Source organism: Carcharodon carcharias, chromosome 3 (genome assembly GCF_017639515.1).
Source record: "Carcharodon carcharias isolate sCarCar2 chromosome 3, sCarCar2.pri, whole genome shotgun sequence".
Taxonomy (NCBI): domain Eukaryota; kingdom Metazoa; phylum Chordata; class Chondrichthyes; order Lamniformes; family Lamnidae; genus Carcharodon; species Carcharodon carcharias.
This window is the reverse complement of record NC_054469.1, coordinates 60156357-60171861: the sequence shown is the minus strand read 5'-3', so window position 1 is coordinate 60171861 and position 15505 is coordinate 60156357. Positions and strand designations below refer to the sequence as shown.

General features: G+C 38.2%; 1 protein-coding gene across 2 annotated transcripts in view; it reads right to left on the bottom strand.

Moving 5' to 3' along the window:
- LOC121276318 (phosphatidylinositol 5-phosphate 4-kinase type-2 alpha) overlaps nt 1–15505 on the bottom strand; it is a 232929-nt gene that overhangs the window by 96275 nt on the left and 121149 nt on the right. For both annotated transcript variants that reach the window (XM_041184586.1, XM_041184587.1), the window contains exons 2-3: nt 5600–5697; nt 2514–2610 (exon numbers count right to left, since the gene is read on the bottom strand). In XM_041184586.1, coding sequence (XP_041040520.1) covers nt 2514–2610; nt 5600–5697 — 195 coding nt within the window. The remainder of the gene's footprint in view (nt 1–2513; nt 2611–5599; nt 5698–15505) is intronic.

Here is a 15505-nt window from a genome sequence, read left to right as displayed (position 1 = left end):
TCATACTTTGGTATACATAGTATATACATGGTGTAAAGGAATCATGATCCTAACATGAAATGAGCAGGAATATTGCTGGAAGTAGATGGGTGAAAGTAGATGAGCAGAAATGCAAAAGGGCAGAACAACCAAAATGTGAAAATTTATAACAGAAAATAAAATTGCTTCCTATATCAGCAGTCTACAGCCAAAAGGCGATAACAATTGCTAACCATAACTGGCATAAACTTTTTGATGCTTTTCCCAGCACTTTCCCATACTATCATTCCTGTGTTGGTCTTCAAATATCCAAATTGAGAAAATAAGAACTATGCCTGTGTGGCCCCAAAGTAGCTGACATACATACAACAAAAGCTTACATTTACATTGCACCTTTAAACTAGGAAAAAGGTCAAAGGTAATTCACAGATGTGCAATCTGGCAAAAACTGATGTTGAGCCAAAGGAGGAAATTGTAGGAGGTGTGATCATAAGCTCGGTCAAAAAGGTAGATTTGAATAAGGTCTTGAAAGATGAGAAAGAGGTGAAAGATTTAGGGAAAGTTTCAGGTTTTAGCCCTTACACAGCTGAGAAAACATCCCCATCAATGATTGGCACAAGGCTAGAACTGGTGGAATGCAGAGTTCTTGGAGGTTTGTAAAGCTCAAGTAGCTTACAGAGATGGGAGCTTTGTGGGGTGGGGATGCAAGGGATTCAAACACCAGGATGAGAATTTCAAATTCGAGGCATTGGTGGACCAGGAGCTGAAATAGGTTAGTGAGTATACAGAGTAATGGTTCAGAAGGGCTTGGTGCAGGTTGGAATATGAGCAGCCTAGTTTTGGCTGAGGTAAAATTTATGGAATGTGGAAGTTAGGAGGCCAGCCAGGAGAGCATTAGAATAGCTGAGTATGGAGTTAATAAAGGTATGAATGAGTTTTTCAGCAGCAGATTGGCAGGTGCAGAGATGGGTGATAACATTGAGATAGAAGATGACGGTCTTTGATTTCAGATTTCTATCAGTCTCTTATCAAGTATTTGCATTTGTTCATTTACCAGCATGCTACTTCTGCTGCCACATGCTAATAATAAAGTTTTCTGGCAAGTGACATTACTCTCCTCTGACTGTTTCTTATGAAAATTGAAGAATTTGTCAATATGTTTAGGAATCCTCAAAGAGAAGTTTCAAAAATCACCATGGTTGCAGATTAAGGAAAATTTAAATATCCACAGTTCTGTTTCATTTCTTAAGATTGGAAACCAATCTTATAATAAAGAACAAAAAAAGCTGACTTGTTGCAAGTGAAATTGTTAGGAGTTTTTTTTTATTTCCAATGTTCTAATATATATTTGTATTGTTGCAAATTGATGTTTGGATTGTGAATCAGAGACTAACCCTTTGGCCTTATTAGCTTCTCCAGTATCTCCAGTTTAGGAAGAGGAAGTTAAATTCTATGATCATGTGCTACCAGTGAGGAAAGCCATGCTGGAGGAGAGTAACGGTTTGAAGGTGGACTTTAACCTTGATTTTCTGACCTGTATTTCCAGTGAACGCAGTAGCTATTGGGAGCACAGAATTTACTCTCTGGTATGTACACAGTAATAACCTTAATATTTGTAAAGGAGAGATAGATTGTACCAATGCAATATAGGACCAGACACTTCATAAATGACACAAGACCAAAGTAGATTGCAACCATTGGAACAAAACTTGCAGAGAAAGTGATCATACTGTTTGCTTGTGGCCTTGAAAAGAAATTTTCATTGATACATTGGGAAACAGCATTTTCATTTACATTATAAATGCATATAGTTTTCTGGTTGTGATTTTCCCTTTACTTTCTTTGAAACAACAACTGTTTTGTTGATAAAAACAAAAAACTGCGGATGCTGGAAATCCAAAACAAAAACAGAATTACCTGGAAAAACTCAGCAGGTCTGGCAGCATCGGCGGAGAAGAAAAGAGTTGACATTTCGAGTTCTCATGACCCTTCAACAGAACTGAATGAATAACTGTTTTGTAGATCCAGTACACCTTACCCCACTAATCCCCTTCTGCTGAATCATTGTTGCCAATGTTTTCACTTTTCTTCTTTTAATTCAAAGAACTCTAATTTTCTATCAACATAAATTTTACTTCAAAGATATAACTGCACTTTATTTTTCTTCCCTTGCAGGCATCTTGAAACCAATAGGTAAACTGGGGCAATTTGAACCACTGCTCAGTGATCATGTGATTGTCCAATGGGTTTCAGAGCTCCACGATTAATTTTAACTTAAGGATGAACAAGCAGCTTCCAGTAACGAGCCACACAACATCCATCCACCCCACCAGCCCCCACAAAATAATCTCAACCAGTTAAGGCAAAATCTTCAAAGACAGCTCTGGGACTGGAAACCAAGACTTAGCAAATATGTTAAGCATTAAATCAATTGAGCGATCATACCAAACAAATTCACTGACTGACTGAAGAGTATTTGATAGAGAAATTTTCATCCCTCTCACAGTTATTAAGTGATCACAACACAGACCTACCTGGAAATCCTGATCATCAATTGCAAACCTCTCTCTCAAATTTCGGAAGACCATAGGGCAGTACTCCTTAAACTTAAAGTGACTTGGCATATTCTCCCTGGTAAATAAATTAAATCTCTTAGATACTGCCTGTATAAATAAATAAGGTAATGCCAACTAGTTATGGAGGGAACAAAATCATCTATTATTACAATATAAAAGGAAAGGATGCACCTGGTTTAAAAACAAGTAAAACTTTTGACAGTACACACAAGAGTCAAGACCAAAGTGCAGAGGAATCAGAATTAGATAGTGTGGGGTTCGGAAGAATTAGACTTAATTTTGCCTATAGTATATACATACATTCTGTCCTTTTAATGTAGTGCTTTACTTTTATATTATTATTCATAGAGCACAGAATTAAAGAAAGGATGACTGAACACCTTGAAAATTTTCAGCTGGACAAAGAGTTCCAGTATGAATTTGTAAAGGGTTGGCCGTACCTGACAAATCTGATTGAAATTTTTGAAAAGACAGTTAAAATAGTGGACAGGGGAATGTCTATGGACCTTACTTATATGGACTTCCAGAAAGTTTTTGACAAATTCCCTCATTAGGGAATATTAGCTAAAGTTGAAGTCCATGGAATTGAAGGCAAATTGTTGAACTGTTCAGGAAATTGACTGAGCGGCAAATGGAAGAGAATTGGGATAATGAGCAGGTACTCTATTTGGCAGAATGTGAATAGTGGTGTTCTACAAGAATCTGTGTGGGGGCCTCAACTATTCACCATATTTAGTAATGACTTAGATGACAGGTTAGAAAGCTACATATCCAAATTTGCCGATGACACAAAGAAAGGTGGTACTGTAGATGGAAGTGTAACATTACAAAGAGATACTGATAAATTAAGTGAATGGGCTAAAATGCAGCAAATGAATTTTAATATCAGCAAATTGGAGAGAAAAAATGGATAGAAATGGTGAAAAACTAGAAACAGTCAGGGTCCAAAGAGGCTAGGAGGTCCAGGTACATAGATCATTAAAACGTCATAAACAGGTACAGAAAATAATTTTTAAAAAAGCTGATGGAATCTAGAGGATTAGAATACAAGGGAGTAGAAGTCATGCTTCAGTTATACAAAGCCCTGGTTAGACCATACCTGGCGTCCTGCAAGCAGTTCTGGGCACCACACTTTAGGAAGGATATATTGGCCTTGGAGGGAATGCACCCTAGATCTACCATAATGATACCCGGACTCCAAGGGTTAAATTACGAGGAGATATTACACAAACTAAAGTTGAATGCTTTGGAATGTACATGGTTAAGGGGGAATTTGACCAAAGTTTTCAAGATATTAAGGGGAACAGATAGGGTACATAGAAACTATTTCTGCTGGTTAAGAAGTCTAGGACTAAAGAGCATGGTATAAAAATTAGAGCCTGATTTTTCAGGAGTGAAATTAGGAAACACTTCAATACACAAATGGTGGTAAATCTGAATTCTCTTTCACAAATTGCAATTGATGATAGGTCACGTTGGAAAGTGCAGCAATACTGTAGACTGGTTGGAGCATAGGAATTTTTCTGTAGTACTAGAAAAGGAGACAGCTAATGCTACTGCATCATCATTGGCAGGAGGATGCAATCACAGCATGGCAAGTTTACAAAGACAGTTTCATTATAAATTAGGATGTAGGAAGTTATGGTGGAAAGTTGACAGAAAACTTATGCAGATATAAGTTTTTAAATATAGTGTACATGCACGTTTGGTGGATTGTATGGTGCAGTGAATTAACCATATCACCCTTCTGCCTTTGGAACATGAAAATATTCACAATGAATATTCTCATGGTTGAAGGTGAAAATTTGTATCTATTCAGGAAGTACTGTCAAATTGAAGGTGTCCTTGATGTTGAGCTCTTGTGATATTCTCTTAGCAATATATCAAATATATTTTTCCCCAGTTCAGCTTTTGTCTAATTCTGTTTTCAAAAGGCAGCTATAGAGGCCAGCGTTCCTTTTGTTGCCCTATATTATTAATTTCAGGTTGGCCTCTCATCATCCACCTGTTGTAAACTTCAGCTCCTCCAAATCTCTGCTACCTATACCATACCCTACCTATCTATTCTCTCTGACCTCTCTAAACTACATGGATATCCGGTTCCTCAATGCCTTAAATTTAAAATTCTCATCTAGAGAACAACAATCTCACTTCCCCCACCCTCCCAAACTCCCAGTTTTACAACCCTCCAATTCTACAGGGAATCTAGTCTTCCACCTGTGATAAATCTCCTTTTTAGGGATATTAGTTTTTGTGGGGTTGAAAGACAAAAGAGGAAGACAGACAGCTGACTTCAAGTTACCAAGATTCATCAATACTGTTCTGAAGAAACTATCAGCAGCCGATGATCTTGTATAACAAATAATTCAGAGTTATCTAATGGGTGAAGCTTTCTCATCAAGTTGATGAAACTTAACTTTAGAGACACAAAAATCAGTGAATAGATTTCTGTGAATGTGATGTATAAGTGCAAACCTCTCTCTTAAAGCTGAGTGACCCTCTTAGGTCCACTTAGACCACTAGGACTTGGTTTATGAGCTTGTCCAAAGAATAGCACCTCTGACAATGCAGCACTCCCTCTACTAAACACAAGATTTAAAAAAAACTTTAGAAGAAACAGGAATGAACGAATCTGGAAATTAAAAGTCTAAATCTAAGCGGAAAAAGAGTATGGCAAAGGAACAACATTTCAATTGGGAATTCACAAGCAAAGATGGTCAAACTGTATCCTATGATTTTTCAATACACCCAACAAATCATATGAGTTGTTAAAAAATACGAGCAAATGAAATGTTTTCCCTTAAGTAATGTTCTGCATCACTCTCTGCCATAATACATATCTACACCGCTGATTGTAAGTTTAAGCTCTTAGGAACCCATGATAGGTCAGCACTAAGTAAGAGTGGAGTCATTTCCTCACCTGAGAGGGAGAACTGTCCACATCGTTTTGTAGGTGGGAGCACTATCATGAAAGGCTGTAAGCAAAAATTAATTTCCAACTTAATTAAAATTTATTTAAACACAATGTAAGGCAATAAACTTACTTATTGAAAAGGTGATTATCCACTTTTATCTTGCTATAGGCTTTGAAGTCATCTGGCATCAACATAACCGGAATTTGGACATGACTTAACTCATTGATCTGTAAAAATAAAAGATAATTCTTTCTAGAAATATACCGATCACATTACAATTAAGATTTCAATCTTTTATGTCAGGAGAAAATGTGATTTTTTTTTGTGTCAGAGCAAATTTCAACAGACTGCAATACGACAGAAAAAATGAAAATTCTATTGAGACTTTGCACAGAGGATCTGTATCTTTGAATCCAACATTACTGTTAAGAAGTGCTCCCTGAAGAAGGGTTGTTCACTGATCCTTGGCCAGATCCAGGGACATGGTGCGAGGTCTGGTTAGGGACCAGTAACATTTTGTTTAGAGTGGATAAAAAGTTGAGATTCAAGACATCTGCTTTTGGAATAAAGCCACAAGATTCCACAGGTTTTGAACAAACAAAAACAAAATTTACTATACAAGATTAGAAAGATAAAATAATTTAAAATATGTATCTTATACTCTAACATTCAGGTACATGTGAATTAACAAACTGTGGTCGAACACACCACAGTTCAGAGTAAATGACAGACCAAGACAGAGTCTATAAAATTCTCAAGGAGTCACCCAGACGTTAGTCCCACTGTTCGTCAACCAATCTCACTGAAACTTCGTCTTTCTCATGAGGGTTTCCAATTTCTACCTTTTCAAGATCCTGCCTTGGAATTCTCTCCAAACATTTCTCTCACTCAGATGGCTTTAACAATGACCCACCTTGCAGGGTTTCAACCTTGCCTTCCAAGGTTCCCTCTCCCTGAATTCCGGAGTGACTCAACGTTCGCTCACAAGCACATTTTTGTTTTATTCATTCATTCATGGGCTGTGGGCTTCACTGGCAAGACCAGCATTTATTGCCCATCCCTAGTTGCCCTTGAGAAGATGGTGGTGAGCTGCCTTCTTGAACTGCTGCCTTCCATGTAGTGTAGGTACACCCACAGTGCTCTTAGGATAGGGGTTCCAGGATTCTGACCTATGGCTGTGCCAAGCAGAACATCACTGCTCCAAAAGGTTACCTTTGCTCCAGTGGCCCACAGTGCAGAGTCAGTCTGCCAACTGCAGCTATTTCTTTGATTCAGAGCTTATTTCTTTGCTCCCTTCTTTCTACCTACTTAACAGAGCCTACTCCTGTCCCTGTGTCTGTGACACTTCTTGGCTAGCAAATTGTCTCAAACTGACTCCCTGAATTAAGGTTGTTCACTGACCCTTGAACAGTTCCAGGAACCTATCAAAACACTCCCAGAGGGTCCCATCCTTGTTACTAGGCAGGAACGAATGTAACCAGAATGGGAACATTCATAGAAAATAGGAGTAAGCCATTCGGCCCTTTGAGCATGCTCCACCATTCATCATGATCATGGCTGATCAGCCAACTCAATAGACTGCTCCTGCTTTCTCCTCATACCCTTTGATCCCTTTTGCCCCAAGAGCTATATCTAACTCCTTCTTGAAAACATATAATGTTTTGGCCTCAATCACTTTCTGTGGTAGCGAATTCCACAGGCTCACCATTCTCTGGGTGAAGAAATTTCTCCTCATCTCAGTCCTAAATGGTCTATCCTGTATCCTCAGACTGTGACCGCTGGTTCTGTACTCCCCCACCATCGAGAACATTCTTCTTGCATCAACTCTGTCTAGTCCTGTTAGAATTTTATAGGTTTCTATGAGATCCCCCACTCATTCTTCTGAACTCCAGCAAATATAATCCTAACTGACTCAATCTCTCCTCATATGTCAATCCCGCCAATCCAGGAATCATCTAGTCAATCTTCACTGCACTCCCTCTATAGCAAAAACATCCTTCCTCAGATAAGGAGACCAAAACTGCACAAAATATTCCAGGTGTGGTCTCACTAAGGCCCACTATAATTGCAGCAAGACATCCCTGCTCCTATACTCGAATCCTTTTGCTCTGAAGGCCAACATATCATTTGCCTTCTTTACCACCTGTATACTTACCTTCAGCGACTGGTGTCCGAGGACACCCAGGTCTCACTGCACATTCCCCTTTCTCAATTTATAGCCATTCAGAGAATAATCTGCCTTCCTGTTTTTGCTACCAAAGTGGATAACCTTACATTTATCCACATTTAATTGCATCTGCCATACATTTGCCCACTCACTCAGCTTGTCCAAATCACACAAACATCTTTGCATCCTCCTCACGGCTCTCCCTCCCAACCAGCTTTGTGTCATCTGCAAATTTGTAGATATTACATTTAGTTCCCTCATCTAAATCATTAATATATATTGTGAATAGCTGGGGTCCCACTAGTCACTGTCTGCCATTCACAAAATGAATTTATTCCCACTCTTTGTTTCCTGTCTGCCAACCATCTCAATACACTACCCCCTAACCCATGCGCTTTAATTTTACTTGCTAATCTCTTATATGGGACTTTGTCGAAAACCTTCTGAAGGTCCAAATAAACCACGTCCACTGGCTCCCCATCATCAACTCTACTAGTTACATTCTCAAAAAATACCAGCAGATTTGTCAAGCATGATTTCCCTTTTGTAAATCCATGCTGACTCTGTCCGATTCTGCCACTGTTTTCCAAGTGCTCAGCTATTAAATCTTTTATAATGGACACTAGAATTTTCCTTACTACCGACATCAGGCTGACTGGTCTATATTTCCTTGTTTTCTCTCTACCACCCTTTTTAAATAGTGGGATTACATTAGCCACCCTCCAATATGTAGACTCTTCCAGAGTCTATAGAATCTCGGAAGATAACCACCAATGCATTCCCTATTTCTAGGACCACTTCCTTAAGTACTCTGGGATGTAGATTATCAGTCCCTGGGGATTATCGGCCTTCAATCCCATCGATTTCCCCAACACCATTTCCCTACTAATACTGATTTCTTTCAGTTCCTTCCTCTCACTAAACCCTGTGTTCCCCAACATTTCTGCTATGTTATTTGTGTCCTCCTTTGTGAAGACAGAACCAAAGTATGTATTTACTTGGTCAGCCATTTTTTTGTTCCCCATTATAAATTCCTTTGTTTCTGACTGTAAGGGCCCTACATTTGTCTTCACTAATCTTTTTCTCTTTACATACCTATAGAAACTTTTAGTCAGTTTTTATGTTCCCCACAAGCTTATTCTCGTACTCTATTTTCCCCTTCTTAATCAATTCCTTGGTCCTCCTGTACCTTTAAATGTTACAATGTCCATAGACTGCAAATTTAACACACACAGACATAATGAATTGAATTCATAACAGGAAGACAGACCCTAAGTGTTTGAGAGCACGAGCAAAAACAAGAAATGCCAAATATAAAACATCATTCAGTCCACTGAGTGTGATTCTTCTAGCACACTACTTCCATCATGACACTGAATTGCATTTTGACTGACTCCATTGTTTTTTCCTTTGGTAGATTATTCCAAACATCCATTGTTCTGTGATCAAATAGTTCAAATCCAAATTCGCATTTTCCATTTATTCCTACTTTCATTTATGCTTAAACTTCTCTAATCCAGATAAAGATCTAAGTATTTATGCCAGGAATCAATCATTTTGCATTTCAGCACCTTTTCTCAGAACATCATATTCTAACCCACTGAAAAAAAATAAATGGGCTTCTGTCAGAGCAGAAGGACTGGGTGAGGCTGTATGCAAATTTCCTGATTCTTTCTCCTGTCTCCCCTAACCATGAGCCCACTATTGAAAAAGAAACTATTTCCCAATTCCTTTACTCCATGCAGCTCCATTTCTACCTCTTCAGTACATATACAATTCAGATTGTCCCAGCAGACTGTTATTTCAGCTTGTTCCTGCCACACTTATTTAGCTCCTTACCTGAATCTAATAATCTCCCCTTGTTAAATTATACACAATTACATAGAATATAAATAGTCATTTGGTGGTACACAACTTGAGTATTGCTGAAAAAAAAGACACGTCTAAGCTTTTCATCTTGCGCTTATCAGGATACTCGCAAGAATGCCAATATAAGGGGGAAAAAACAACATTTATACTGTATGTGAAGAGTGCTGATTGGTTGCCATGGAGAATGCATCACTGATGGTGACCGATAGTTAACTGCTAAGCATTGTTTCAAACTTAGACCTGGCAGCTTGACCCTGATTGTCAAGACATTGCCCTGAGGACTTAGTCAACGAATGGCTGTCACTTATTTTGTTTGGCTGAAACAAGTGAAATGTGTGTGTATGTTCTTTCTGTCTGCAAAGAACAGGGCTCTGTCTATTAATATATGTAGCTTCCAGCACATTCACAAGTACAACATTGCGACACACTGACTGTCTTAAATTGGTTGTCAGCGTAATTCTCAGCACATTGAGGATCATTTAACAAATGACCAATCATGAATCACATCTAATTTAAGCAACAGGTGAAGCTATATGTTTCATGCTGCTACTCTGTAGTAGCAACATGAGTGGTATTCAGCACCAACAGAATGCAGCCATCGAACTAAAAAGACGTTCTGTCTATCACACAAATGAGTAATGTGGTATATGAATTTCCGTGCTAGTGTGATGCTACATGTAGGCCATGCGTCCCAAAGACAGGTGGATCGTATCAAACAGCATGTCCCAGCCATTGTTCACCACAGGCAAGGTACAGACCATACCCAACCAGCCTATGCTTGCAAAACTCAAAACACAGTGTCCAACATTAGATGTGATTCCACGATTGGGCAACATTTGCTAAGTAATCCTCACTGTGCTAAGAATTACGCTGACATCCAATTTAAGATTGTCAATCAGGCTCACCGTGTGGCACGTTTGCCTGCACTGGAAGCTGCATATATTAATACACAGGGCCCTGTTCTTTACAGGCGGAAAGAACATGTACACACATTGTGCCTATTACACTTTAACATAACCTCACTATTTTTGAATTCTGCCTTTTGAAAATCCAAATATCCACAGGTTCTCCTATATCTGGCCTACTAGTTATATCCAGAAAAAATGCTAATAACTCTGTCAAACACAATTTTCCTTTCATAAAATCATGTTGACTTTGCCTAATTATGATTTTTTAAGTGACCTGTTATCATTAATTCCAGTATTTTCTTGATGACTGGCATTAGCTAACTGGCCTAAAGTTCCCTGCTTTCCCCAGCCATTTGCTACACTCTGATCCACTGAGCCACTCCAGAATTTAAGGGACTTTGGAACCAATGCATCCACCATCTCTAAGCTACCTCTGTTAAAACCCTAGGATATAGCATATCAGGTTAAGGGGATTTGTCAGCTTTTAGTCTCATTAATTTCTCCAGTACTTTTTATTTTCTCATTAATTACTTTCAGTTCCTCATTCTCACTAGACCCTTGGTTGTCCACTATTTCTGGCATCTTTTTGTGTCTTCTACTGTGATGCAAAATATTTGTTCAACGTCTCTTCCATTTTCTTATCCCCATTATAATTTCCCCTGACTCAACCTCTTCCTTTTTAATAGTGTTAGAAGCTCTCACAATGTGTTTTTATATTTCTTACTAGTTTACTCTCATATTCTATTTTCTCTCCCCAATAATTTTTTCATTATCCTTCGCTGGTTCTAAAACTTTCCTAATGCTCAGACTTATTACTCTGCTCAGCAGGGGAGATGGCGGTGTAGTGGTAATATCACTGGACTAGTAATCCAGAGGCCTAGGCTAATGCTTTGGGGACACAGGTTCATATCCCACGCTAGCAGCTGGTGGAATTTAAATTCAATTAATAGAATCTAGTCTCAGTAACGGTGACTACCGTGGATCAATTGTTGTAAAAACCCATCTGGTTCACAAATGTCCTTTAGGGAAGCAAATCTGCCATCCTTATCTACATGTGACTCCAGATCCACAGTAGTGTGGTTGATTCTTAACTGTTCTCTGAAGCCGCAGCTCAAAGGCAATTAGGGATGGGCAATAAGTGTTGTGATACCCACATCCCATGAAAAAATAATTTAGCAAGGAAGAGGTCTGTACCTTAGTGTGGAAGTAGAGTTGGCTCATTTTACCTTTAATTCGACCCACTCTGCATTTTTAGCATTCATTATTTTTATAAACCGTCAACCATCAGCACTGGCAGAATTCTTTTTGCTTTCTCATGTGGCTATTTCCTGCTCCCTTTTGTCACTTTAGCTGTTTTCACATTATTTTGTTCTTCTTAATATCTTTTGATTGTGTCTGACGGTGTTTCCTTGAAGTTGCCTGTGATCAATATATTTATATGTGGATGTGTATTTCTTACCCTTGAAGTGGGTGAGTTAATTTAAAATAATCAAGCAGCAAAGCATTTTGTATTTAAAAAGAAAAGGTTAGTTTATTTCTACACTCTTGCTCCAGAGGTTACTAAAGGAAACACAATATCACACACACACATATGCATACAAAGACTAATTACAGATGAAGATAAAACAATGCTCATAAAAACTGAATCAAGTTCAGTCTCTTATTTGAGATGTTGCATTGTCTGGTGAAGGCTTGGAATTGCAGGATTGGCTCAGCAGCTGCTATGGTTTCCGCTGTCGAATTGCCACAGGTTGCTTTCACAGGTAGCTTAGGAAATGGAACAGGGTACAGGGAAGGGAGAGGTTCCTTGTTTTGATTTTACAGTATTGCAGGTGTGGCACTTTCAGTTGCCCAGTTACTTACAGCAGGCTACTAGCCAATTCTGGGTGTCTCTCCCTCTCTCCCGAGTTGAAGCTCTTGGCTGCTTCTCTGATGTTTCAAGATGTCTCTGATTCTAGACAGCTTGCTCTGCCTTTCTTATATTCTTGACAGGCAAGCAAAGATGGTTGCTATATCATCTGACCCTCTAGCAAAATGCTGAATCGTGTTGCAAATAAGGCAAGTGGTAATCTAATTTACAATTTGGATTTCCAAATGCCTTTCAAGCCTGAGTTCATTCTTTTGGTGTTCTTTGAATAGTTCTGGACAATGGTAGGTACGAAATGCCACAGGTGGATTGTCTAGGCATGCCTATTTGTAATCCACTTGGAACCTTCTAGAAGCTTAACAAACATTGCAGCTGTAAAGGGCAGGTGCCTCCTGGGGTCCATTTTAAAGTCAATAATAGTTTTTAAAAAATTTTAATATCCTCAATTCTGCTCGGAGATGGCGATTGCCTCCGTTCACGTGCTATTCAAGTCATTAATTTGCTCATGAAATACCTGTTTGTCCCCAATTTTTAAAAAAAATGTTAAACATATTTTAGAGGCTCTCTTATCTTAATGTGCTAAGGAAAAGTCAAGGAAAAGGAAAAATACAAATCGGCTTCTCTATTTAAAATGCAGATGGGTTAGTTCATTTCTAGCATTTTGTGTTTTATTACTGCATTTTAAGTGTGTTCAGTACAATGTGGCAAAGGAGAGTATGAAACCTTAGTTTAACTTCCATCAAGTTATTGCCTTATCTTCTGTACATAAAATACTTCATTCTATTGTTCTAAATTACTTTGCCACATTGTCATGACATTGAAGGCAACAATCACAACTACTTCCAGACTCTTTCATAGCCATCCTGTGCTAATTCAAATCACTGCATACTTAATTCCACATTTTACTTACCCAAATGTAATACTTTACATTCATCAATGTTACAGTTTTCCTACATAACCATTGTGACTGCGCTTCAAAAGTAATTCATTGCCTGTTAAGGACAATGCTTGATAAGTTCTCTCTTTAAATTTCACTTGGGCCGCTAGGAACTCCTCTCCCCCACTTTACAGGTTACCCATCTTCTCAATATAGTCAACCCTGGTAAAAAAAAACCTAAACTTAATTTGAAAAGGAATTGTGAAGAAAAGCACTAAACTATTTTCCATTTCTGTTTTTCAGATTGAGAAGCTTACATAGATAAAAACCATGCGTAAGCAGCTAAGAGTTTGCCAACCATGCTTGTATTCTTAGTCATGGACTGTCAGCTTGCACAGTTTTTTCATGTTTAAGTAGCGAGGAGATATATATAATAAGATAGCAATTTGCTAAAACAATTAAAACCAGCTTAAAATTCAGCTACTTTACTCTACAAAGCAAAGGTTGATGGAAATAAACTAGTATACTGACAGAAAATTTAAAGCATTTTGCCAAGCAACAGAAATGAAACACTAATTTCATTGCATAGCACTATATCCAATTGAACAGAGAAGTGCTTCAGCAACTTTGGTCACCATCTTAAACACATCACTACATCAACTGCACGCAAAATCACTTGGCAAAAATTGACACCGTTCCTCTTTCTGCCCCCAAAAAACAAGGTTAACTAAAAATGGTGCTCCTTTTGACTACTGTTCAAATCAGTAAGTATTATCCCTTCAAAATTCATTTTTTTGTTTTCATATGGCAGCAGCCAGTAGGTACTTTGTTTTTTTTTTAATGGCAGCTAGAGAAACAATGCTCAACCACAATCAATGAATGAGCATGGCAATGAGCTGTAACTGTCTTTAACAACCTACATTACAAAAGGATCCTTAATGTAGAAATAGTGTCCCAAATAGAAAAGGATACAGGAATGGACACTGAGCCATGGTGGAAGAGTTTAGGATGGATAATCAAAAACCTGGTGGAAAAGATAAATGTTGAAAGGTTTTTTCTAAAAAGTGCAGAGAATCCCCAAGGCAGATCCAGCATTTGAAAAGATCAGTGAGAAGTTATGAAAAAATGCACAAAAGGGTTGAAGTCAGAAGACTGAAGAGTGTGGAAAGAGAAATGAGGCTCAGGAAGGTTGCTGAGACAAGATATGGTGAGGCAGGGAGGGATCTGAAAAAATAAATGTGGATTTTAGATTTAATACAAGATGGAAACCAGAGTATGTCAGCATGGGCAGGAGGGTTGTATGAGCAGGGCTTAGTACAACTAGATTTTAAACAAGCTTTTGAAGGGTGGATCACGAGAGTCCGGAGGACGATATGGAATAAATCTTGTCTACAGGGTTAGAAAATGGATAAGGATCTCAATGCTTGAGAAGCTGAGGAAAGGCAAGCAATCCTGTAGGTTGTTTTGGTATCACATAGGATGTTGAAGTCAATGCTCAGATCTGGGTTCAAAAGGACAGTAAGGTTTTGCAGTCTGGTTCAGCTTCAGTGGCTGGATAGGCTGGAAAGGAGAAATGGAGTCAATAAGGAAGGAACGGAGTTTGTAGCAGGAAATGAAAACTGTATCTTTGATCTTCCTGAAGTGACACCAACTGTGGTTCACTAATTAGCACCCTGCTATTGTGCTGACAGTAGGATAAGAATTAAGTACATTTATACGAAATATCAAAAGAAATCCAATTTTAATCCTAACTGCCTGAAAAGGATTTACTGCACCATCAATGAATCCTGCAACAGTTGTAAACACAACTTCACAGACTGCAAATTAAGAATTAAAGCTCACAAGCTTTAGTATTACAAGTTTCAGACTTCTCAAAGCTAAAAGTACAGCATATAATTGTAGAGCAAAATAATTTTACTTTAAAGAAATGAGATAGATTACAATCTAATGTAAATGAGGGTTTCAGAAACATTGAAGAATTGGTTAGACAGGAAAAAGGGATTAACTTAAAAGGATGGGAGTACTGACATGTTAAGCCACCCTAAGAAGTGCATAAACTGTGTAGGTTTGGAGATTTTGGTTACGCCTAGGTGAGATGGTTTTAATTATTAAAAAGGAAATGAAAATAAGGATAAGGATGTCAATAAAAATACAAAGTATGCAGATAAACATTTGAAGTTCTGCAATACTAAACAATGAACACCTGCAATACTAAACAATGAACAGATGTTGATGTATAAATGATTCGTAGAAGTAGTGAGGCAGTGCCAATATCACCAAATGTGAATTAGGATCAACACTAAGTGGTGATTTGGTCAATTATCAAGTAAGGCAAGTAGATATAAAA